At 36.2% G+C, this 26,159-nt stretch overlaps 1 protein-coding gene across 2 annotated transcripts; it reads right to left on the bottom strand.

Moving 5' to 3' along the window:
- Window positions 1–562: 562 nt before the first annotated feature.
- On the bottom strand, window positions 563–25,386 carry LOC112574143 (transportin-1-like). Of its 2 annotated transcripts, XM_025255014.1 has the most exons (22): window positions 25,241–25,386; window positions 22,004–22,079; window positions 20,433–20,689; window positions 20,021–20,154; window positions 17,330–17,411; window positions 16,860–16,982; window positions 16,510–16,689; window positions 16,272–16,382; window positions 15,940–16,000; window positions 15,108–15,433; window positions 14,611–14,760; window positions 14,354–14,428; window positions 13,386–13,472; window positions 12,514–12,621; window positions 12,222–12,380; window positions 10,847–10,934; window positions 10,486–10,584; window positions 9,409–9,504; window positions 6,013–6,088; window positions 4,931–5,105; window positions 4,599–4,730; window positions 563–3,759 (listed from the first exon to the last, which is right to left on the bottom strand). In XM_025255014.1, exons 1-21 carry the CDS (start codon window positions 25,337–25,339, stop codon window positions 4,623–4,625), a joined length of 2,670 nt encoding a protein of 889 aa, XP_025110799.1. In that variant the 5' UTR covers window positions 25,340–25,386; the 3' UTR covers window positions 563–3,759; window positions 4,599–4,622. The 2 variants fall into 2 exon arrangements, 1 of the variants encoding a protein (XP_025110799.1); XR_003101367.1 differs by lacking the exons at window positions 563–3,759; window positions 6,013–6,088.
- Window positions 25,387–26,159: the final 773 nt, after the last annotated feature.

Here is a 26,159-nt window from a genome sequence, read left to right as displayed (position 1 = left end):
AACCCGCAGGATATTGCTTGAATACGTTTAACACTGTAATGGCCATGCTGGACTATGTAGTCACGAAGCAGACTGTCACGCTTTGGTTTCTGCTACCCGGAATCTGAAATTGCTACTTCGGTAACAGCAGACAACTGTGAAACTCACAAAGAATGATATATACACACTAAACCACACGTATACGTTCGAACCCTTTCCCAGCCTGAGCATGGCAGACAAGTGCTAAATGATGATTGGATGTTACTACAGTAAACTGATCAAAAACAGCCCCTCGTTAGTAATAACTCAAAAGCGCATTATGCAAGTCACAATTTTCTCTTTATGGCGACGTTTGGAGGCGCCTTTCTCCTGAACAGATGGCTTTTCACGCAGACCAACATGTGCCCCACTAATAGCCAGTATCCCGCAAAACGGTTACTTCAACATACACCAAGTGTACAGTTGGTTATGCAACTGTGACATTTTCTAACACTATTTTCATCTGCTTTCCAAAAGGACAGCAGTTTTGCAACCCAACGTCATCCATGCAACTTTCCATTCTTTCACTACAAACCATTAAACATCAGTACAATATCCCCAATTTATTACTAACATGATGCACAAAAATCACATTTCAAATAAAACATCCGAACATAAACAATTGACATTGAACAAAATGAATAAGTACAGATGCTAGACAATGGAAAATTTATGGGGAAATCCCAACATTCAGCCCTCTTCCTACGTGACATTAACACTCATCTTACCACACTTCACGAAACAACTCAGAAAGTAAAGGCAAACCGACAGACAAGACCCCTTCGTTAGCAGACACGCCTTCATAACCCAATCATTAAGTGAAATAACTAGAGACCATCACAAATAAATATCATATAATTAATCACAACTTCATAAAATAATAAACCATAAATAAGTACCAACATTTATATCGCTTTCTTTCGTCTTTTAAAGTGCAGACAAGCTCAATGATGCAGCTTACCTCGTTACCATCACTTGTCAGCCAAAATGCATTTACACTGTCAACTTTTCCACCACATTATCAGTACACTTTTGATTACCAAACACTTCCCTCTTTTCATTAAACATTTGTAAACTGTTAGCTGCCGGAATAAAAGGACTACAGTTTTCTTATCAAGCTATGAAAATTCTAAATGCAACTATACAAATACGATAAACTTTTTTGCAAGACAACTTTAGAAAACTTGACAAGAGCTTTATGCTGTGCCAGCAACACAAAGTACTCTTGCTCCAAGGTTATTACAACTTTTAAAAAAACGCTAATGCTGTCTTTGATACTTCATCCCCAAATTTTGCCAGTCATTAAGAAAGCATGCATACTTACAACCATACTGCATACGTATTGAGCTGACCACTTTAAAAAGCGGAAGAAAACAACTTCAACTGGTTTAGGGCTGTGATCACAACAGGACTGTTATGGACCAGCCACTAATCCTGTTTACCCATCTGGTTTAACAGCACCAGTGAAGTGTAAGGAACGATGTGGAATAAGATAAATACAAGCTGAGCAAAAAGTGTCAAAGGCCAAACTGCTCAATGCTTTGTGTGCAGTTAACACTCTGAAAAGTGAACTGCGTCCAATCACCTGTGATGGACCATGCTTTGGCAAGAAAAAACCAGACACTGCTCATGCCTTCATAAGAAAAATATGATTGCCGTTTGGATGGTGAATGGCAATCTATAATTTTAAAAAATATGCATAACCACAGCTGAGGTGGGACTAGCTCAGATTCATCGTGTCTTCCCCGGTTCATGTCTGTCGAGATCGGAAAAAAGTGAACTGCTGATGAATCACAAACCAGCACAAATCGAAGCCCTTATGTTTAGTGTGCGCGCGCCATGCTTAGGCCTAAGCCTCTTGGGTGGGACAATGATGTGTATTCTAAAACCGAGTACCTTTTTTAACAAATGTCTTTTAAAGTGCACTACAACGTAAGCTAGTTTAAAGCTTCTATTCAAAAGCTTAATTACATTCTTCACAAAGCTCTTGTGATGCATTATGTTAAGGTGCAGCTTGAAATGTTATTCACACTTTCCATTCGTTTGGCAAAAGGGAGAGAATTATCACCAATGCGAGTCGAAAATGAGCATCGCATTTTAACAATAATATGCAGCACAGTTGCTTTTCCTATGAGCTAACTGATAATTTTAAAAAATGTTTGAAGCCTCTACATCCAATAATCAAGATTCTAAAGGGAAGCTTTTGCTTTAAGTCATAAAAATAAAATGTTAAACGACATAAAAATCCATACTTGCACTAAAACTTTAAGCCACTTGAAAAGCTGCCTTCTCATTATGAAACAAAAGCCAATCTTTGGCCTTATCAGTTTGGAAAAACTCATGCAATTTTGAGCTCAACTATTCAGTATTCATAAATGTCAAGGCTAACCCAAGAAGTTAAGAGTTTCTGAAAATGTGGCTGCTATTTGTCAAAAGTAAAAGCACTTTCTTTGAAGGGTGGGCTACAAAGCATCATATGGCATTGTCTACATCTATTATTGAAGGTTCCAAGGCTACAACTAATGTAAGCTTGGAGCACATGTAAACAAGGCATTACCTTAATAGCAAACAAAATAACTTCAAACTTTCTTCAAAAATAAAGGTGATAATTTTAAAGTATGACGAAACATCATGCAATGAAACAGATGAGGACTAGAATCTTATAACACACTACCCCCCCCCCCCACCATCATTTTGCAAAGCCTGGGTTAGCCTTTAAAACCCATCCAAAGTCTTAGTTTTTCCCCTGCGTAATTTCCTTCAAGACATTGCAGGTGATGAACTTATCAGTTGTACATCTTCCTAATTGACACACAAGCCTGTAGTGTTTATTCTCTTCCCAACTAGAGATTAACTTAAAACTACAAAGTCTTTTGCACAACCTGCAATAATATCAGTAATAAAAGTCACTGCTGATGCTGCAAGCTGCAGACCATCATCATTTTTGAAAGGCTTCTCCTTAATTTAGTCTAATATATCAAAAATAAAGAGTGGCAGAATGTGAAGAAATCTTAACAAATGATATGGCTATAGCATAGTCTCTTCTAGAGATCATCAGACCTACTATATATTATTAGCAAAGCTCGTTTTTAACTGCACTGCAACTGTTAAAATTTCCATTCTTGAATCTACAAGATTTTTGCACACTAGAAAGCAAACTCATGCCAATCTTTGGACAAAGTTTTGCCTAAATTGGAAAAAAAATTAGGTAAAACACCCAATAACTTACGTGTAAACGTGATTTGTGTTCTGATATGCACACTAGGTAAGCTGACACATGGGCTGGACAAATAAAACAGACCTACCCAGAGGACTGCCGACATGCATGACAAAAAAGGGGGTTGACAAAAAGACAGGTATCAAACGGTGAGGACTGTTTTAAATTCCTCTTTCCCTTGCACGTAACATTTTGTGTTAAGGTCCCCCTTTTAACACAGTGACACGTTACACGAATATCTACCCATCCCAATTCGCGTCCCACCCACAGCGAGGCCATTAAGTAATAATGTGCTGCACTCAGCATGCAGGTAAGCATCAAGGAGCAGCAAAATGCATCCTCCTGCCTCTGCCAGGAACTTCGCCTGCCGCATGTGCTGCAGTTTCCCCCCTCTTAACTGGCCCACCCTGGCCCCTGATCCCGGTCCCGACTTGTTTCCCGGTACCCGGCCCTGCATCCCCTGGCCCCGGTGGCATCCACTGCGCAGACTGGCGGCTGGTGGCACCATTGACAGACCCCCTCATCTGAAAAAATCAAATTATATTGCACTTTTGTGTAAGCATTCCTTAACACACACGCAGGAATAAGTTAAAAGAAAGATTAATTTTTCTGGAAGTACATAACATATTTTAAATGGAAAACAAAGACACACAAAGATTTTTTTTCACCAGTATGGAGCTAATTTCACCAGTGATTTATATAATGATAATTTTTTGGGGAGGCGGGGGTACTTGAGATACCATTAGTTAAAAAAAAAAAAAAAGGTCAACCTTTACAGGTCATTTGGGAAGTAAGATGTTAGAAACCTTATCATTTAGATCCAGCTGTTTGCCCGGGCAGTGCCCATTACCCCTTCCACAATGTTTCACATTGCGCCCTTAAAGGAGTCAGATACACATTCCCAGTAGCTCGGTCAACTGGAAATAGTTTGCTGGGCACCAAAGGTGTCAAACCAGTATATCTCTCAGTTCTGACACCATTGTTTAACCATTCTACTATCCAACTGAGCTAGCAGGTTTGCCATTATTATATGCTGTGTATAAATCTGTTTCCTAAAATTGCTTTTTCAAACTAAAGCAGAAACAGTTTACTTATCCCTACTTTGAACAATAAATTATAATTCTGATTTGTCCTTCTGACAAGTCTTTTTCAAAATGCTGTTTAAATTTGTGCAGATCTTGGCATCAATGTAGAAGTAAACGCCCATACCCAGTAGACTAAGGGAAAAAAAAACCACTACACAGTATCCAAAATATGCAGCAGTGTTTATTAATCCAAGTCACAAGCCAAAACAGTCTTCCAGAAAGTGTGGCAATGTGTTAGCTGCTCCTTCAACTGTATAGAAATTTTTAAAATCCTTTACCTATCCTGTGACACAGGCGCTGCTTCACACACCATAGTTTAAAGCAAGCCTTTCACGAAGGGGTTGAGGGAACTGGTCAGAAAACTTCGCCCAGTTTTCCTCTCCAACTTGAGTCTTGAAACCATGAAGAATCTGTAATACAAAACTCAGCAGATAGAAACACAGAAATTAAACTTGATAACTGCATATAAATGTTAATGGATACACTCACTACACCAACAAAACACAAGACAATAGCTAAGCATAATTTAAGATTAAATAATTCTTTATCTTAGCTGGGAAATCGACTGCATTTATAGCCAATCATTTAGGTAATTAAAATATTGCAATACCTTGTAGAACATTTCCTTCAAGTCTGGCTTTGGATGCATCCAAGATGCTATGGCATCACAGAAGAAAATAAAGTCCTGCACAACGCCAGCTGGATTCACACCAATCATGAGACACACACCTCGGAAAGCAGAATCCTTCTCTTCATTGTCGCGAATGTTTCGCAGAGATGTGCACCTAATTTAAAATAATTTGAGAACTATATCTGTTGCTTGTTACACATTAACATGCAGAGTGACTGTTTAGAAGCTGGGCAAAGAGCTGTCCATGAATTCTAATAAAATGTAATATTCTAAAATTTTCCCATAAAAAAATTACAGATCTTTGCCCAGCACCATGAACAAATTTATAGCTTTATGTGTAGCAGTTTGAAAGGTTATTGTCTATATCACCTAAGCTATGCTGTGATCAGGTGATGCCCAAATAAGTTTTTAACACCAACTTAGTACACTTTGTGCATCATGACAATAATCGTAACTTAAAAGGAGGCACACCTCACTTATTCAGAACACGAATACTGAAACACATCCACCTAAAGCCCTACAATACATAACACAATATTAAAGCATGAACAGACAAGTCCATTCCGGAAATTTGACATCTGACAGTAGCCTCTGAACTTAAAGGGAAAATCCATACTATAACTGAACACTGCATAAGTTTCTGTATTATTACAAACTAAGTGTTTAACTGAAGATATCATAAATGAACTTTTCACACATAAAACAAAGACAATATTTATATATTAAGCACAAAGAAACAATCCCTTTTTAACTAATAGAAAGTGCCTATTAAGCTAAAGTTTCAAATTTAAAATAAAAGGAAGGGACTGGTTTTACTAAAAAACCTAAATGTACTGCGTTTGGGAGAAGGGAAAATAACTTTTTCATGCTAAAATCAAACAAAATATCTCTGCTCACGCTAAAGGCAAAAAAAAAAAAAAAAAACCTATATTGCTCTAAAGATTAAATGCAAATGAAGTTCCAGCACTTAAATAAATTTGAAATGTCAAGAAATAAAGCAATAAATCAAAAAAACAATATTAATAATAGTAATAATGTAAAGAGAAAGAAAGGTTACACACCACTGCCTTATAAACTGGTGTAAATGGGGAGCAACATCCTGAGGGCAAACTAACCCCAGACGCCCAATTGTTATGGCTATGATACCACGGTTGACAAGACGTAGACGGGGGCAAATATAAAGGGAAGAAACAGAGAAAGACATCCAATCAACAAAACATACATAAAATCATGAACATGTCTGGAATAAAAAGTGAAAGTGGTTAAAAAGAAATAAACATATATTGATAATACTGCTGCAACATTTATTAACATCAAGTATTATCGCTGTGACCAGGGTTTTTATAATTCAGATTTTGTGGGGATAATAACTTGTACGTTTCAACCCCTCTGACCCACCCACACATTTAAGTCCTGCTACCCTCTGAGCACCTGCAAATTAAAAAGAAAAACGTCACAACACACAAGACAACATCAAAGAAAACTACTTACAAAGCAACTCTGACATCCTATTTTTTCAATCACAGCAGCCCTTCATGTTTAAAACTTGAAATTTGTTATACATTAGAGAATACAGATATCAGCATTAAAAGCAAGAACAAAATACAATATTCATAAATGGATACACACTTCTTAGTTCCTATCTTATTAACATGAATGCATCACAGCTGCAGAAAAATTTTCATGTGCTGTCTAAACAGGCCTTGTATTTCAAAATGAATGTACAAGCAATGATCCAACCATTATGAGTGTAAAGGTCTATAGCCTGATCCTAAGCTTTTCTTTCTCCTGGGTGACAACGCTTGCTGAGCTTGCCCGGTTATTGTAAGTGCATGGTCACCTTATTACCTCTTTTGTTATCTATATTAATCTCTTACTATTGAAATTTTTATAACTGCAGTTTTTTTGTATTTGGGTAGCTGTATATCATAATGCTGCTGCTACCATCTGTCAAGCTCATATTTGTCCCATTAGATTTCTTATAACCACTTAATCTTGAAAATTTACCAAAAAAGGGAAGGTCGTCAACATCCATGTCTTATGAACCTTGAAACTTTTTGAGTATATATAAAGAATAAGCTTACAATCTGGGGGGATAAACCTGTACTTGTGTCACAGCTAATCATGTGCGGAAACAATGTGCAACAAGTCTGCATTCAGCACATGCTTCAGTAAAACAAAATGCCCATAATAAGGCTGCAAAAAAAAAAAAAAAAAAAAAAAATAGACTTTAAAAGATTTTAGAACACTGTGGCAAGCAAAGATGTTCTTACAGCGATCTACAGCCCATAGACCGTCACTGCAAAAATCCCTTCCAAACTGAAGAAAGCCGGCAGCAATTACAAGGATAGGTAGATCGAAATGACTGCTTGCAACCCCTCACACAGAATAACAATAACAATAGACTTTATTAATCCCAATGGGCAATTGAGATGGGAGCTGTGCCCCATTTCCAAAATATAATGTATATGGCAAAAAAAGGAAAAAAGAAAAAAAAGAACACTTATCCTCACTAGGAAACTCAATTGCATGTACTGAAAACTGAGAACGTAGTTTTAAGCTTCTACTGCTCAATACGTGAAGGCCTTACCTCAGTGAAACATAGGGATAAGCTACCAACAGGTTTTCAATTGGCGTTTATGATGGGACTTTTCCCCACCCAAAATTAAAATGTATGCTGACTAGAATAACAGGGGAACAATACTGCTTACTGAGTGAAGCAGATTGCATGCACTTGAATGAATTCTGGATTTTTCTGAGGCAAATTTACCTCCCAAGTTTCGATGAATTTCCAAAACTGGTTATGAATCAGTACTTTGCAGGTTTGTAGTTAAATGGCAAATTGCAGTGGATCTGCACTTTCGATATTTCTGTTCTGTGTATATCCATGTTGTACATTTCAAGATGATAATAGAGTCAAGGCCACATAGCAAACAAGTGTTCAGTATAACTGTGGTGCATTCATGTTGAACTTATAAAAAAATCATTTATCACCAAAAACAAAACCTTCTTAAGACTTCAAATGGCACAACATTAAGGCACTTTCCCCAACTACAGCAGAAAACAAATCTCTGGGGTGGTTTTTGCCCTGCTGTTGAGAAGTGATTCACACCCATGCACGTGTCAATCAGCTTCTGATAGTGACCAATCAGCGCCCACTTTACCCAGAATGAAATCCTTTCAAACAGCAACTTGACAGAGACACAAAGTGCAACATCCACAACTTAAAAAAAAATAATGATTTTACCAAATAAAAACACTATGGACTGTAAAGGGCAAAAGAGAATTAGCTGTTTGTACAGCAGACAATGTACTTTCCTCAACACACCTAACCTTGCAATTCCAAAATGGAAAGCCTTTCTTGTTAAAAAACAGAACACTACCAGCCTTACACCACAACCATACAGCCATAGCTTATGTATATACAAGATATATGACTGAGTGCAATTTTGCCATCATGCAAACATGAGACACATCAGCCATGTTATTATGTTGCTTTGGTGCCTCTTGGGAGGTTCAAGCCAATTTTGCATCTTATGAAAATAATTTATTGCCAAAAAATTTAACACAATGATGTGCAGCCTAGGAAAGACCCCAATCCTTTGCAAAAAAAAAAAAAAAAAAAAACCCCCCGACCAAAAATAAATGTGCTATATAGCACTGAACAATTTTAATGTGATTTTTGGCTATCAAGTCCATCTCCCATGAAAAGTACAAAACAGGATTTCAAATCCTATAAAATTATAAAATGTTGGCACCAAAAAATACCATCTTTTACACTCAAAAAAAAACAAAAACAAAAACAAAAACCTGCTAAAAACAATGCTCTCATAGTTGCCTAAATAGAAATATGTATACAAGAGACTTTACCAATAAGTATTTGCAACATGGAAAAATGCATGCATATTACAAGTGTACGCAGCATGTCACTGATTTAGAAAAAGTGGCAGTGATTAATACTGGATTCCCCCCCTCCAAAAAAAAAAAAAAGTTAACTCACCACTTAAATCTTCTGGTTTTAAAGACTTGAACAACTAATGTACGTTGCCCTGTAACTCTATATCTGCATCTGTGTCAGTTTACTGTGTTGCATACTTTTTTTTTTGTTGAAAAAAGTACAATTTTTAAACATAATTTTCATAATAAATTATGGTTTGTCACCAGCATACATTTAAAGAATGCCATCTTTAACCTTTGCTCTACACTCATGTTTATCAAAGACTATAGATGCAATAGCAGTACCTTCCATGGGAGAAGTTTATATTCGAAAAGTCTGTTTTTTATTGAAAGCACCAAGCAATAAAATGACACTGAACAAAACGTTTTTCATATTTTGTAAATATATGCCAAAATGGCTTTTCTGTATGGGGCAAGAGACCAAAGCAACAGCCATGTGAAGTCTTCATGTATGTTTTTTTTTTATTATTAAAACTGCAATAAAGCCTACAGTAACTTACCAGTGTTTTCAAGCAGTGTCTTAGGTGTATTGGCACGGTTGATTATGTCCACCAGAGGTGGCAGTACCATCTGTACTGATGGTTGCATGTCCTGGCCTAAGATCACCAAAATCAAGGGCATATAATCATGGACAATGTAACAAAATGGTGGTAGCATCAGTGGAACCACAATGGTGATAGCATCAACCAAATGTCAGCCTCGGGGGTTTCATGGTCAAAGCAAGATCATCATTATATTTTAAGCACACAAAGACATCTATATGTGCATTTACACGATGCTCTTATTTGTGCTAATAAACATTTCATGAAGTATGTCCTGATGTAAAGTGAATGAGGAAAAGCAGTCAGGTCAACTTTAGGGCTTATCTCTACTGCATCAAGTAAAATAAATAATAAAATATAATCTATAAAGTAACATGCTAAATAAAATCACAATTGTCATTTTGTCCTGTGTACAAAATCTATATGCTTAACAGATTAAGATTGAAACAATGGGTATGGAAAACAATTTGCATACATTTTTAGGTATTTTCAACATTTTCCTACGTATCGACAAAAAAAGACAAATTGTCGAAAGTTATCAACTTTGCTACACCCTTTACAGTGATTGCATCAATTTGCGAGTTTTCATGGTAAATGTCATGAGCTTGCTTGTCCCCTTTTATTGCTGGGTTTAAATCTACTAAGTTACAAATAATTTCAGAAGGGTCCGCTTTTGTTTTTCAGTGCTAGACGCATCATCAGCATTATCTTAGCAGCTTTCTTAGGTAGCATGGGTGCAGTGCAAACATACAAATAGTGGGCAGAGAACTAGGGTCATAATTGAGCAAAAAAAAAATATTAAAAAAAATAAATAAATAAAATAAATTTTTTTTAAAAACCCCAAAAAACTCTGCAATATGATCATTAACAAAAACTTAAAAATCACATTTTAAAAATTAATTCTGATATTTTTAAGATTAATATTTTCATATTTTGATCATACAAGTTAAAACGCCTCTATGGTTAGGGTTAAACATGTTTTAAGACTGCACAGCAACAGTCAAGACAATACAGAATCCAAGACTCTAAACTTACCCATTTTGATTGATATCTCCCCTATGGCCCATGTTGCATTATTGCACACAGAAATGAATTCCGGATTCAGGTTGGCAGCTAGGATGGGCATAAAGTCAGCTGGAATCACAAATAAATGTTTCAAGCGTTAGAAATTAAAATGAAAGATGGGGAGAGTGTATGGTGTTTTTTGCTATCTGGGTGAAGGAAAGTATGTGCCATTCTGGGCAAAAGCAACATATTTCTAAAGAAAACTGGATAAATATGAAATCCAAGTCAGACAGTACGAATACACCCACAACTTTTCAGGAATCAAGGTGGAGATGTCATCATTCCTGGAGATAATTTGTATTCTAATCTTCAACATTTACAGCCTACTTACGTATGCATGGTCGAACATGCTGAAAACATGCCTTTGTCAAATCCCCAAGAAGAGCAAATGAACTCTGTCTGACTTCTGGCATTGGATCCTGAAGACAGTTAAAATTTAAAATCTCATATTTTCTTGGTGAAGAATTTATGTACTCTTATTAAAACTAAATTTATTTGTTTCACTAATACAGTCAAATCTCCCTACTATGCCACCCCTCTACTATGCCACTCTCGGTATTATGCCACTTTTGCTCGGTCCCGACTATAAATTCAATGTAAAAAAAAATTTACTATGCCACCCCAGACTCTCCCTACTATGCCACTTTTTTTGTGACTGTTAAAAGACACAAGTTGTGAAATTCCGCGCAGTGCTCGATTACTATACTGTACGGTAGTGTGGGACATCGCAGTTAGGTGGGATGGAACATAGCACGCACACAGGGAGGGTGGAGGCTGGCAATGGGGTGGTGGTCGCTGGCCGGGTGACAGCCACGTGACAGAGGGAAGGTGTGAGGGGGTCGACTAGCGACAGGATGCAGGTGCGCGGATGTGGTTTGAAGGGGTGGAGGATGAAGAGGTGAGGGGGAGAATGAGAAGAGACAGCTAGCGAAGCCGACGATTCTTGAGAGCTTTGGACCAGACCTGGGCAAAGGCCTCCTGTCTCTGACCGGCTCGCCCGCCAGTATATATACTATACATACAGTATTAGGTAAAACTGAGTTAACTATATTAGTCCGGCCCTCTAAAACCATCCCAATTTCTCATGCGGCCCCTTGGGAAAATTAATTGCCCACCCCTGCTTTGGACTGACGGGTAACTTGAACAAATAAAGCCGTTTTTACGAACCCTCTCTACTATGCCACTCTCGCTACTATGCCACTTTTGCTCGGTCCCGGTAGGTGGCATAGTAGGGAGATTTGACTGTAAATTATTTTTATTTTAGCAATGAATTACTTTTCGTTTTGTCCAGGTCAGACAGTACGAATACATCCACAACTTTCAGGAGTCAAAGTGGACTATGAACATCACTCCTGGCGTCTAGCTTTTTAACTCAAATATCCAGAGAGTTCAACATGCTGAATCATTTCAAAATCTACTTAAAAACTTTGAAAAATTTAAACTCCAGGCTACACAGCTTCATTCCATGCTATTTACATTGCTTTCTTGTTACAGAATATAATCATGTACTTTGACTTAAATGCTTTAATATATATATTTTTTAATGGTTCTGTGCAAAATAAATATTAATAATCAAAAAAACAGTTATTAAGCATAAAGTACACAGCATGGAATTTGTTCCAACATCAAAGCAGTATGTGCCAACTCATTTAAGATGAATAAAGTTTTTTTTTAACTTGGCAAACTGTGCATAATATGTACACTACCTGCATGCACTGGTACAGGAGCTTCAGAATGCTAGAATTTCCTACTAGGCCTTCAATATGTTGCTCTAGGCCCTCTGCTAGTCCACTGAGCAAGTCCAAAGCAACAATCATGAAGTCCTTATCTGGAGGGTCATACTGGTCTGGCTGAGACAAGTTTGCCTGACACAACAAAAGACTCGATTATCAAAGTACAATTTTATACATCATTCTTATTTGAACATAAATGCCTTGGTTGAATTTTTCTGACAGTTAAAATATAAACTGAAATAACTTGGGTACAACTAGAACTTACATAGTTTTGGTTGAGAGTCTGCTCCACCAGACACACACACCGACGGTACACTGGTTCACAATATGGTAAGAACCCGGACTGAAGAGCAGTTGCTACACTTGACAAGCACTGCAAAGTATACAAAATTCCATGGGATATTTATGTGTATTTAACAAAATATATTTCAATGCATAATTATGCTTAATAAAGATAATATTAATAAAGTTGATTTATATAGCACTTAACACCACCATCAAAGGCAGGCTCAAAGCACTTTACAAAAATCCACAGACATTGATAATAAACGCGTATCTCAAAAACAAGATTATTGCCTGTCTACATTTTAAAATGAAAACTCAACTGTTAATCTTTGGTGGAGTGGCTTAACTTTTGCAGACAGAAATATGGTTCCATAATGACAGCTCTAGTTAGAGCATCTTGCTAATGGTCACAACTTAATTTCAGAGAGATGCACAGTATCACAGTGTTCGCCTATCAGACTGTCATTAACTACGCACGAAGCTTGCTATGACAGCTCAAACATCAAACGTTCTGGTGCAATTGTAGAAAAGGAATCAGTCTGAAGTAGATACTGCTGATGCACAGAACTAAAATGTAAGTTATGGCAAGATGGTGCGATTGAGGCAGTAAAATAAAAAAAACAAATTAAAAAAAAAGGTGTAGAAAAGTAGTAGTGAAGACACAAAATTAAATCCAGGAATATATGAAATTGTATTATAGATGCACAGATCAATATTGCACACAAAACTTCACTCAGATTAACAGGAAAAGGAGAAAAAAGATGGAGAGCTAATCACTCTAGCCAGTTAGGTAAAGGTACACCACTCTCCACTATATTCATTACTACAGTCCCCATTCTCAATCACACTTACCTCCAGAAGAGGAAAAAGATCTTTGTCTTCATCTTTCAGCATGTTCCACTTCTGAATTAACGGTGGCATGAGAAGATTTACGTATTCCTGAATACAAGTGAAATACTGCATTAGCAAAACTGGCAGTAAAATATCAAGTAGAAAAAAAAAAAGCAATGACGCCAGCAATAAACTACAAAAATAATGAAGTGAAGGTAAAGAAACTAAGAAATTTAGCAATAATCTACCAAGCAATATTCCGTAAACTATACTCCGAAAAAAATATATCAACCCCCCTCCCCCCCCCAAATAAAAATAAATCCAACATAGTTAAATGAGTTTAGCGCCCTTGAGTAAACAGCCTTTCTGGGATGACCTAGTTAAATTTGAGAGAATAATTTTTGATTTGCACAGTTTTCCCATCACACAGAATACACGTATGTAACAATATATAAGACAATTACAGAGACTGTTTTTACAGCAGAATAAAAGGGGTTTTTTTTTAAATGATTTTTAAAATCATGCATTCCAACTCACACATACGCAAAAAAAAAAAGGAGAAATTACAGTAGACTCTTATGAAGGTGACTTGTTCCAATTTGAGATAAATTTTATATACAGTGTTTTTATAAAAATTCATGTGATTCTCACAGCATCAGAATTTGGATGTCCAACACTAAAGCTGGCAAGAGAGAGTTCAAAATTTCATCACAGCTGTGCAAGGTACTCAAAATGAGCCATTACAGACTCAGACATTTACATTAACCTTTGCATTTGCAGGTCCACAATAGACATATTTCTGATGGCAGTGGCTCAATTCCATCAAACCTTCCAAAATCTAAAACCTGAGACCTGGCTTGCTAAGTAAGTGATGCATGAGACCATCTTTGGATCACTGCGTTTACAGCATCAGCAGACTTTGTCAAGTCCCCTAGCATTTCTGAGGATCAAAAAAAGACTTAACACAAAAAGATAGATTTGCCACTTACTGGCTTGTTTAAATGATGCCCAACAGAATCAGCAAGTGTTCCAATAGCATCATACAGGATAAGCAGATTCTTGTGCTGCAACCAAAACCATTAAACTTTTACTTTTAAAATGTAGAAGGAATCCATACAGATTACATTTTCAGTAACACATTGCTGCATTACTATTAAGTAATGCTCATTTACCTTTTTGCACAACAGCAAGCAAACATTACCACTTATAATAATGTGATCTGCAGAAAAAAGGCCATAAAATTTACCTGATACTTCGAGAACGCAAAGACCAATGTTTCCAAGATAAAACCTAGGTAGGGCACCAGCTCTGTACAGGCCTCTTCCTCGAGGGTGGCAAACGCAGAGCATGCAGCCTCTTGAACTCTTTTGTTGCCATCTAAAACTCGTTTCAGCAACTGCAGTTTATAAGCCTCTGGCATTAGTTAACTCTACAATTACATTACCGGTACATGTACAAGTAAAATTAATGCTAACATCAAATTCACATCTAACATTATACGCTCTCTTGTATATTTGTCAGCTAGCAAACATATCTCACATTAGCACACTACATGGAGGAGAAATGTAACAAACGATTAGCACAACCATTAAAATAAACACAGTATAATCAATGGCAAATAGTGTTGTATGCCAATTAAAACATGCATACCTCATATTGAAGGAATGTATATGCATATTAGGCATAATAAAACCACTTTTCAAAATCAGGAAAAAAAGAACAGCCACATGTGCAAACACTTGCCTCAGTCATCAAGGGTTTCAGGTACAGATCATGTGGCTGTCCAACTACCCAGTGGGCATACCGAGAAAGTGTCCAGCAGGTGATGGACCTAACCAAAGCCTTGCGGTCAGACAAACAGCCAATAAGGTAAGGCACCAATTCTGGTAGATGGGGCACCATACCATTCATGCAACCTTCAGCAATAGCTCCAAGCACTAAAATACCAGATTCCTTGATCTCCCAGTCTGAATGGAACAACGTCGCCTTCAAAATAGGCAGCAAAACTGGCAGAACATCCTCATGAAAAACATTAGCTAGAACATCAAGTGCAGCTGCAGAACACTTTCCTGAAACGAGGAAATGACCAAACCATTAAACATATACAAAGCTAAAGAAACATTTGTCTTATTTAAAGATGTTTTTATTGACAGCATCAACATTTGGTCTTCTTCAGCATAAACACTGTAGTTTTCATTCACAATTACTTTAATTAGTCACTATAATTATACAAACTTATGAAACCTATACACTGTAAAAGTTGGAACTAATAACAGAAAGAAAACAGTAATAAAATTGTATACCAAACTGGAAAATAATAACAGATATTTCCTCTCATTTGTTCTCACTGTACCAAAACAAAACAAAACAAAAAGGAAAAAAAAAACCACCTTTCCTGTACTGTAAACTGATAGACCATTTATAAATATATGCTATTCTCACAAGGTAACGGTCATGACTGACTGACCTCCACATCAAAATTTCACCTTTATTTAATCTTATAGAGTATCTATAGACTGGATATATGGGTTTTGAATAAGCAATTTATTTTGAAGGAGACTTCAAGTACACTTACTCAAATTCCAGTCGGAGAGACTGTCATCATCATCATAACCCTCATCAGATCCTTCTCCATCCTTGAAACAACAATTTTTTTTTTTATATAAATTAACCCAAGGTTGCTAGAAACAAACGGAGACATGTATATGTGTATGCTTTAGAAGTGGATGGTTAACATGGATTTTTTTTCTTGTTTTGTTTCTGTTCCACAGAGAATGGTTAATCACGAGACAGGAGAGGTACTGGGAAAAAAGGTGGGTTACAGACATTAGTTACTAACCACATCAACATGCCATGTGTTCTCTTGCAAACTTTCACTACACACAACTTTTAATAGTTTCTACTGACCTCATCTGTGCCATCTTCTTGTCGCTTCTGACTGTGAGTGCGTGTTTTGTGAAACCGTGGTTTTATGTCAGATTCTTTGTCTGGGATCATTTCATCCTCTTCAACATCACCCTAAAAGAAAGCAAGTTCACTTTTAAACACAAAAGCAAATTTCAGTTTAAAAATATTGTCATCCACCCAGCTACACGAAAGAAGTAGCCTTAAAATACTATAAAAACTGCAAAATACCTTCACATACCTTCAGCAAAATGATGTCAATTTCTGAGTATTTCATGCCTTTTACAAGGATAGGCAGCAGACGGTCAACATATGGATTTAGAACATCCCTGCACACTGGCTGCTCAGCGAGGGAAAGCCAGAACTCGCATGACTCCAGAGCCACACTGTCATCTACATCCTGAGTTCTTTCCATCATGTACTAATGACAGAAATAGGGGTAAACAATAGAAATAAAAGCATAATAATAACAGAATGTTTGACTATACAATCCTTGCCTGAACTTAATGTAAGCTGATTGGCTATTCATAAATGTCATTCTTTTAATTTAACAACATGCTATGCATAAATAAAAACTCTAATGCACCTTACCTCAATGATCTGATTTATATGAGGCATAAGTCGATCCATGCGAACTTCAACCAGCATCACAAGAGCCCGGCAAACATTTTTTCTCACTTCAGTGTCATCATCTTTTGCCAGGAAGAACAAGTTCTGGACACATAGAGAGAACAAAAAAATGCAAGAATGCCTTGGCATCGGTAGGGTGGATTGATAGGTAAGAACACTACTCTCTCCAAAGGAATTTGCAGTAGCAAATACTTTTTATCGTTTTCTCTACAGAATAGTTTAGAAAGACTATTACCATGATCCGGATTGGTTGTTTTTTGTTGTTGTTTTTTTTTTTGGGGGGGGGGGGACCTGATTATACATTACCTTAAAAATAAAGTGTTACAAAATGTAATTTTACTACAAAGTAAAAGTGTTTTAATTTAAAAAAGCTTTTAAACATACGATTCTTAAATTGCAGTTTTGCAACTAAAGATCTCTTCAAGACTTACCTGAATAAAAGTGTCAATGTGTACCATGAGTGCCTGTGTACGACTAATGATGAACTGATTCACACAGGCAATGGCGTGAGACCTAAGGACAACATTTAAAAAATACTGGCCAATTATCTTTCTACTTTAGTTACATGAACTCAATATCACAAAAATAATAATGGGAGGTGAGGATCAGCTCAAGAAACTAGCGGTTTAAGATGGACTAGGTGAAATTTGAGAACAAATTTAAATACTTCAAAACACACTACACAAGAGTCATGTTTATGCTGAAAAATATGATTTGGTGCTGAATAAATTTACTATTCACACCTACCCTCACAAGCTTTCTTTTTAAGCCATGTGTTGATACTGAAAATGGCACTTATTTGAACTTTGCTTGCACATATGATAATTGAACAAATCCTAGTACATATTACTACATACTACTACAAATCCTACAATACACATACTATTCACTGCAAGTGGAAAGCACAAGTTATATAGTGTTCTAAAGCTGTTTTTCAAGTTGCTTTTGTTACCTTTCTGTGAACTGTTTAAGTTACTGGCTTATAAAATATTTTCTGGTTAAACATTTTAAACATGATCCGAATGGTTTGTACCCCTAGCAGTAAGCACATGCGTTATTAGTGAAATTTCTGGAATTGATCAATATACAGCTTGAAGAACTTTGTCTGATTTATGAACGTAAAGATTGAAATACTTTCAAAAGTCACAAAAGTGAAATGCAGTGACTACACAGCAAAATAAATGTCTAGAAATACTACCAAAATAACAATGCAATGTTTTGTAAGGATTAGAAAGCAAAAAACAATTTGACACACTGTAGTTTTTCTTTAGCGAGATTTTGCCCCCAAACCTTCCTTTAAAAAAACCCACAAGACTATGCACATTTTTATGCTTCTGGAGGTTCTCACTAAACATGGTTTTGTGGCAGAAGAAATTATTGAAGTTTTCTGAGGGACTTTTATTTTCTAGAGCCTAAGTTCCTGATTACACAAAAACAAAGGTAAATTTTTTTGGTCCTACTGCAGCAAATGCCTTGAAAAGTACAGTGACTGTTTAGCACACTGTAAGTGAATTGGGTAGCGTCACAAAACACATGAAAATTGAAAACTATGGGCTCCCCTGCAGGAGCTTAAAGTCCCCTCAACTGTCAACCAACAAGCTCTTGTTCTTGTTATTTGGTTCCTCTTTGTGGTTATATTTGATTTCATTCTTTGTTTAGTACGGTTGTTTATTCTTTTATAGTTCATGTGTTATTTGTTTTCCTGTCGCTCCTATGCTGTCCCTCTTTCGTTCTTGTTCTTAAGCACTAAGAGCATGCTCCCTAGGAGTGTATGCACTTCACAAATTTTGCAAATATTATCTTTGTTGTTAAAAACTTATTTATTAAAAACCCTTTAATCAATAAATTAGACATCATTGTGCTGATTGATCAATATGCTGCTCATGGGTAAGTTACTGTGCATCTTTAGTTAAAATAAACGAAAAAACAACTTTATTTTATCTAAATGCTCTATTCCTTCTGTTTAGTTCTACTCACTTGGGTAAAAAGGTGTTAATAGCAAAGGCAGACAACTGTTCTCTCAGCCAGTGGATAAAGGCGGATGAGTTAGAAACAGGCAAGACTTTAACTCCTTCATAAGCATACTAAGTCATGCTTCGCTTTCATCGGTTTGCTTGATTTCTCTACCAACCTACACTTTGGCAAGAGCAACCGTGAAAGTGAGCAAGAACTTCTTTATCTGAGACTGCTTCCAGTTACTCAGTATGACATGGATTTCTAGTACTCAAACAGTCAAAAAGGCAATAGAATGGTATGTAAGATGTAAATTTCCTTTTAAAGATCTCATAAACTACTTTTATGGCAGAAGTTCTTCATTTCATTCAGTTACCATCTTTCATTTGCAATTAGTAAAAGTTAATAGAAACCATATTTCTAGTAAATATCATCACTTAGATGCACAAGAAATGCTCAAGTGCAATGTTGGTATTTTTTATTGTAGGTTAATATACGTAAATATCGGAAAACTTTTGTACGTTCTGTCATCACAATCCTTATGTTTGATGGCATTATTTTCAGTTTTGAGTAGCATTAATGTTGGAAGAGTGAAAGATTCAGTTGATCTGGTTATGTGGGGAGAAAAAGATGTAAATGTACACCTTTCATTAATATTCTGACATTTCACAAATCATGTAAATGAAATAAGCATGTTTGCATGGAAAAGTAAGTAAAACAGTTTAATTTATAGATAGTTTTTATTGTAGGAACTTTTGTATGCTACATATGTATATATTACTCCCTGATTTGATAACCTTTTAAAGAATTTAAATACAGATATTAATTTTTGGAATATCATCCAGATCTTTTAGTCTTCAATCATAAGTTTTCGCATTTTGAATTGCAGTCACTCACGATGAAATGTGTCAGTGTCATTCATTCCAATGTGAAAGCTTTTGATTCATAATTATATAAGCTAAAACAGTCCTCTAAATTTTCAGATTCATATTTTTAATAAGGGTTAAAATTATGTAGCCTTGTCTTCTTCCCATTTACTCTCAGTGGAGCATAGGGCTGCAATGTAATCTTGTACTAGGCCTAAATAATGGGGTGTAATGTTTTCACAAATCCCCAATCTCATACCACAGTCATATTCATATCTTATCACATGTAACACAAATGCTCACCTTATTTTGGGGCTTTGATGGCGGAAAAATTGAAGGAATTTAGGGATAAGTATGTTAAGTGGGCGGTTTACAGCATCACTGTCAAGAGTCTCTGCATTATCTTCACAAATCTTCTGCAATGCCCCAAAAGCTCCCTGTGGCAACACAAGCAAATATGAAAGTCTCGATTTAACTAATAACTTACAGAGTTTTTTTTAAGGTTTTACAATATAACTACAAACATGAAGTAAATCTAAATTTTATATGGTGTTCCGACTAACAATATGCAATAAAGCACAAGGTGGTAACAACAAAAGGTTTTTATCTTTACACCCAGAGCTACAACATACATTTATGCAGATTTGTAATATTTCCCAAAAACAAATTACGGAATCTACAAGGTGGGATTTAAGGCATCTGTTTGCAAACTTACCTCACAGACACTGTAGTCTTCTGAATCAAGACACTGGCAAAGGTGAGGAAGGAGTTCCGACCAGTTTCTTAGTTCTCCTTTTGCCACGATGGTAGTTATGAGGATGCCAATTGTGGCTCGAATAAGTGGAGAAGGGTCCCCAATGCTGCTCAGACATTCTTGTTTAATAAAATTGGTCACCTCAGGTGGAAACTTTTCAAAATGTGCACGCACATTATTTTTCAAAATTAGGCCACTAAGTGATCGTGTAGGGTCATCTGCAAAATAAGATGTTCAAGTTAAATTTGGTTGATCTCAATTCCATGTCAATTAATATTAATAATGGGGATTTATATAGGGCCTTTTCAAAAAAATGTTGCTCAGCACGCTCTAAATAACTCATATATAGATTAAACCATAAACAAACATTGAATATATATATATCAGACATGCTTGCTTTTACAACAGCCACTACTCACACACAAAGTAAATTACACACACACTATGCACACTCAGGGTCACAGTGAAGTCATCATTTTGAAAAAATATGTTGTAAGTTTTGACTTAAAGGTGGTAAGAGAGTCACAGTGACAAAGACTGATGTGTAATCCGTTCCAAGTTGATGGGGCTTGTTAGGAGAAAGACCTCTATTCATAGGTCTATGTCTTTGTAGGACTCACAGAAGCTTGGTGTCAGAAGATGAATAGAAAGGTTGCACAGGTGTATAGATGGGAGTGAGTTCGAAAAAGCAACAAGGGCCAGTGCCAGAAACAGACACTGAGGGACAGAAGAATAACAAAATTTCTTTGGACAAATAGCAGTTCAATCTGATCATAATTCAGTTGCAGTCTGAATCAGTTGCATCCAGTCCTTCACATTATCTATGCATTCCTGTGTCTGTGTCAGTAGTCCAGTAGGTTAAGCCGACTTATACAGCTGTTTATCATCAGCAAACCTTGTGTGTCTTGGCCACAGAGCGTGACATAACCTCAGACAGAGGGGGTTTTATAAAGCACAAAAAGTATGGGACCCAATATAGATCCCTGTAGAACAGCCCATCTCAGGACAAAAGCATCTGAGTAAACACCACTCACACACACAGTCTGGGTTCTGTCCATGAGACAGGATCGAAACCAAGACAAAGCAACATCATGAATACCAAAAGAGAGCTGAAATCTGAAGTCTAACAGTGCCAGAGATGACAATTCGTCGTCAGCGCTGAGGAGCAGATCACACACAACTTTTAGAAGTACAGATTTATTTCATTTAGACCCATTTCTTCTCTTGCCTTTCTCTATCACCTTCCCCCCTGTGGCACTTTTAACATTTTGTCAAACACTATGTGTTTTCAATTGAAAAGTCACAAACTGCATATAAAGAGTGCATATGTTTTTCATATCACTGAATGAAATAAGAAACAAACTGAATGCACACAATAAAAAGTAATCCAACAGAACTTGATAAGCAACCAAAATAAAGTACTATGCAAAAAAAAGTTTTCAACTGTATTCATTTTTAGTATCCTGCACACCGAATACACAAAAATATTTAACTGCTTACAACTTGTTTTATCAAATAAGGAAATACTTCACCTTCTGTTTTCAGTTTGGTCAGAACAAATATCAGGTAGTTGTTGAAGTCTGGGTACCTGTTTAGTTCCTCCAATTTCTAAAATACTGTTAAGGCATACAATAGCAGCGATCTCTCCAGAATTGTAAAACATTAAGTTCCATAACAGCAGCCACGTATCTTAATCTTATATTCTCTTTATGTTCAGCTCACATCTACATCACAAGATTTCAAAAGGGGGCAACCCAATTTTAATAACTTTCTTTTCAAAGAACCAAAATCTTAGAAATCAATGTCTTCCTTCTCTTTATTTCACCATAGTTAACACAAATCAATGTAAGACCTATCAAGGAAACTTAAAAGAAAGTTTACAGTTCTGGGGCAGTTGGTGGTGCACTGGCTGAGAACTGGGTGCTGTGGGTCTGTATCTTGGTGCCAGCATACCTATCTCAAAATGCAGCACCTATTTACAGGACTGACCTTTGGTAGTTTTCTCCATTTTTCCTCCACCTGAGTGCATGAGATTAAGAAGATCTGGAAGATGGTGAATTTGTAAGTCACCTATGATGCCTATTGATAACTTGTGAAACGTCACGCAATTGCCTTTGTTGTGGAATAAGGAAGTATCTAACTGATTGCTGGTTCAGCTTAAAAAGGGACAGTAAAACATTTTCTGTTTCTTCACCACCTAATTATATTCTACTAAAGGTCTTGAATTTTGTCAGCCACCATTCTGCTAGTGTGATGCAAAGCAAGAAGTCTGCAAATAGTCATCTACATGCACAAAAGCTTTCAAATTTAAATTCACTGAAATTTCATTTTATCCTTTCAAGATTCCTTCTTTACTGTCAGCATCATGATCCAAAGCCATTAATATAGCAAATGTGTTTCAAAAATATCACCAGTGTAACAGAAATCAGAGTCCTTGGCAAGCACCTGCACTGCACACACAAGAAACTAGTATCTCGCCATTGAAACAAGCATGCTAGATGGAAATAATACATCTTAACACGACAGCAAAACTAAACAACTTTCTTAAAAGCAGAGTTGATTATTAGATATTTTGCCACCTTGTCTTTAACTTTTAAAAAAAAAGAGGAAAATAAAGTATGTAAAATAAAATGAACCACGGGTATTTAACAACATCTCCAATATTTATACAGCGATTTATAGCTTTTAGTTAACAAGAAAAATATGCTATTTTTCTCCATCAGATTAGGATTGAAGCTTAAGGATTTGCTTTCACATTAACAGTAATAATTTAAATATCAACTAATATTCTGGAAGATACAACTAAACAAAAAGTTCTTATTATGTAATTACTGTAGTCTGAAAAAAATCAGACAAGGCCACATGAGGTGTTACTTTCCTTTATACATGCTGTAAGCACATGGCACCATTTTGTGCAACAAATTTTCCTGGATGCACATTAAAAAATACAAACCAGATAATTGCTTTAGATAGTCAAGAATATGATTTCTTGTTTTGCATTTGAATATATTCAACTAGAAATTTGATGTGGCAGCCACACCTTTTTGTTTGAGGGCCTCCCCAAAACTTGCAAAATCTTGTTTCATTTATAAAATACTAGCTTTCTTGTCTGAGTAAACCCCTTACAGGTGTTGTGATGAAAACAAATAACTGGCTGGCACACAGTTTAAACCAACCAATTACAATTTTTCTTGCGAGTAAAATGCAGTTAAATTCAGTGCTGTGCATTATTCTCTGTAGCAAAAATAAAACTCTCTGTTCTCAAATGTCTCACACGACACTTCTTTGCCTAAAAAACAATACTGCTGATAAAGAGATCAAAGCCTGAAGTAAACTGTCATTTTTCACATGGTAAAAGTGCAATGCTTCTACCTTAAAATGGGAAAAAATGGCTTAACCTGGAGAGGAACATATGAACATGTGGGGCTGGATTCTTTAATGGTTATGCTTTGCTGATTGCTTTCAGTCTGACGGGTATCCTCCCTGCCTGGGGTCTAATCATTCTTTCCTACCAAATACAACTCTTCAGCTTCAAATTAATTCTGAAAATGTATTCTCACTAACGCACCCTAGGCGCGCATTATTCCAGCTAAAAAATGTAATCATCTACAGGAAGTGTCAGCAGTGTGACAATCTACACAGTTAAAGGGCCAACATTTTGGTATAGTATTTAGCTATCCACATGGTAGATAACAGCTCAAGAAAAGCAGGTTTTCAAAGCAACCTTTGTCAGCCACTGTGTCTATTCAGTCCACCCCAACCTGTACAGGTTGACCAGCACAGATCAAAGAAATAAATGAGCATCAGAAACAAGCAGTTTTTATTGCACTAGTCATTCCTAGATCCATTGTCACAGCAAAATATTTTGACACACATTTTGTGTGCATAACTCAATGACATAATCAGCTTCTACAAATTCTATCAAAATCTGATCACAATGAATCACACCGATCTACAGTCATCATGTGACCTTTGGTCAGTTTATTAAGATGGAGTTACACAGTAAATAACCCAATTCCTGTGCGTTTACTTTTCATATACTATATAGAAATGTAAGATGACACTATATTATAAAGGAAAGTGTTTCAAAATGTGCTCACTTCTTGAATATGCTCTTAAACTTTTAATATGGATAAAGCGCACAAAAATCTGCTGCATATGAAGTTATCATGCAATGAATGCCCATGTCAATGTAAAAAAAAATTAACTGTGGCTATTTTTTCGTTTCATGCAATTTTTTTAAAAATGTAAATACACTGTTGGAGCAACCGATGCTTGTGGCTTTTTGCTTGATCCTGCAGTCGACTTTTCCACACCATATTAATTTACTACGCATGAGAGCCATGGACCAAAGGGTGCACTTAGAAAAACACACGGCCATTTTCAATGACGGATGCTGACATGACTTGTTTTTAACTTCTGAAAACGACTATTATTACATAACACATGACAATGGCAGATCTACTTTCTGCCAAGACAGTCGTGTCTTTCACTAAAATATTATAATCGAACCCCAAATCATCCGATAGATTATTTTCCGTTATTAAGTAATCAACCATACTATTTCACTTATTAACGTTATACCATTATTTCGATCATTTGAAGTCTAGATTTGTTCCTAGTGTCAGTTACAGCACGTGGCTCACACTACAGCCGTTTTTTCCAACATGATCGCGAAGTCCTCTTTACTACTTCAGGAACCCATCTACATTTCTAAAGATCGAAGCAAAATATAGATAATATCTAACACACAAATTATAAAAGGATACTTGTTGAACAGCTCTTTGCGTTGCAGTGTCAGGAGACTGTGATTCTTTCAACAACAGCAGAATTTGCCGAAGCCCGCTCTCCTCTGGTTGCCACGCCATTTTGGATTCTCGCTGCGAGTGAGTAGAAATCCTCAAATGATCTCATCTGAAATCTTATTTAAGATATATAAGTAAATCCACAGAAAGAAACTAAATTTTCAGAAATCACACACGTGATATGTTTCTGCTGAATTATGGTTTGAGTTAAATGCTAAAATACTGTTTTATTTCAGTACAATTTGAGCACTATTTTATTACCTGGCGGTGATGAGGTTTATGAATACATTTTCATGCATTAAATTTATCTCCCCTTATATGTGCTCGTTACTGGCGAACGTGTTTAAATAGAAATTGCAATGTAACTTTATTAAAGAGACGAACGTTCGTCATGAAATATAGACTACAGAATGTTACTTTGTTTACAGTTTGATGAATTGTTAACTTTTCGATGACAGCAGTATTTGCGAGGTTGTTGTTTTTTTTTCTTGGTAGGTCAATACGCCTATGCCGCTACACAAAAAAAAAATGCTAAAAAGTTTAACATCTGACATGCCATCGACTGCGAGGAAACGGTATTATTTGAGTATTTAAAATAAAGAGCAGTCTTAAACTGCCTACTGATCTCTTGGATATTTAAGAGATTTTTTTGTGGGTTTTAATATTTTCTTGCACTTAAGGCATTTGCACAACAGACCATGTACTATTATTATTGTACTGGTTGTAAAGTCTGGATATACAACTGTTAAAATAAGATTTATTGCACATTTAACGCCAAGTGCATATCTGTTGCTCTTGAAAGCTAGATTCTAATGCTGTAGTTCAGGTATCCTTCTACTTACATTAATTTGTTATGTTGGGTGGTTTAGCTGGAAAGTCCTTC

Source organism: Pomacea canaliculata, linkage group LG10 (genome assembly GCF_003073045.1).
Source record: "Pomacea canaliculata isolate SZHN2017 linkage group LG10, ASM307304v1, whole genome shotgun sequence".
Lineage (NCBI taxonomy): Eukaryota > Metazoa > Mollusca > Gastropoda > Architaenioglossa > Ampullariidae > Pomacea > Pomacea canaliculata.
The sequence above is the reverse complement of the archived record's forward strand: the minus strand, read 5'-3'. Positions and strand labels throughout refer to the sequence as shown.

What these genes read in the sequence shown, in the direction of transcription:
- LOC112574143 (XM_025255014.1), bottom strand. Translation starts at nt 25,339, where the DNA reads ATGGCGTGGCAACCAGAGGAGAGCGGGCTTCGGCAAATTCTGCTGTTG. An exon ending in GGCATCATTTAAACAAGCCA is followed by an intron (nt 13,473 to 14,353) that starts GTAAGTGGCAAA and finishes ACTTGTATTCAG; the next exon opens with GAATACGTAAATCTTCTCAT. An exon ending in GGAGATATCAATCAAAATGG is followed by an intron (nt 9,505 to 10,485) that starts GTAAGTTTAGAG and finishes TGGTGATCTTAG; the next exon opens with GCCAGGACATGCAACCATCA.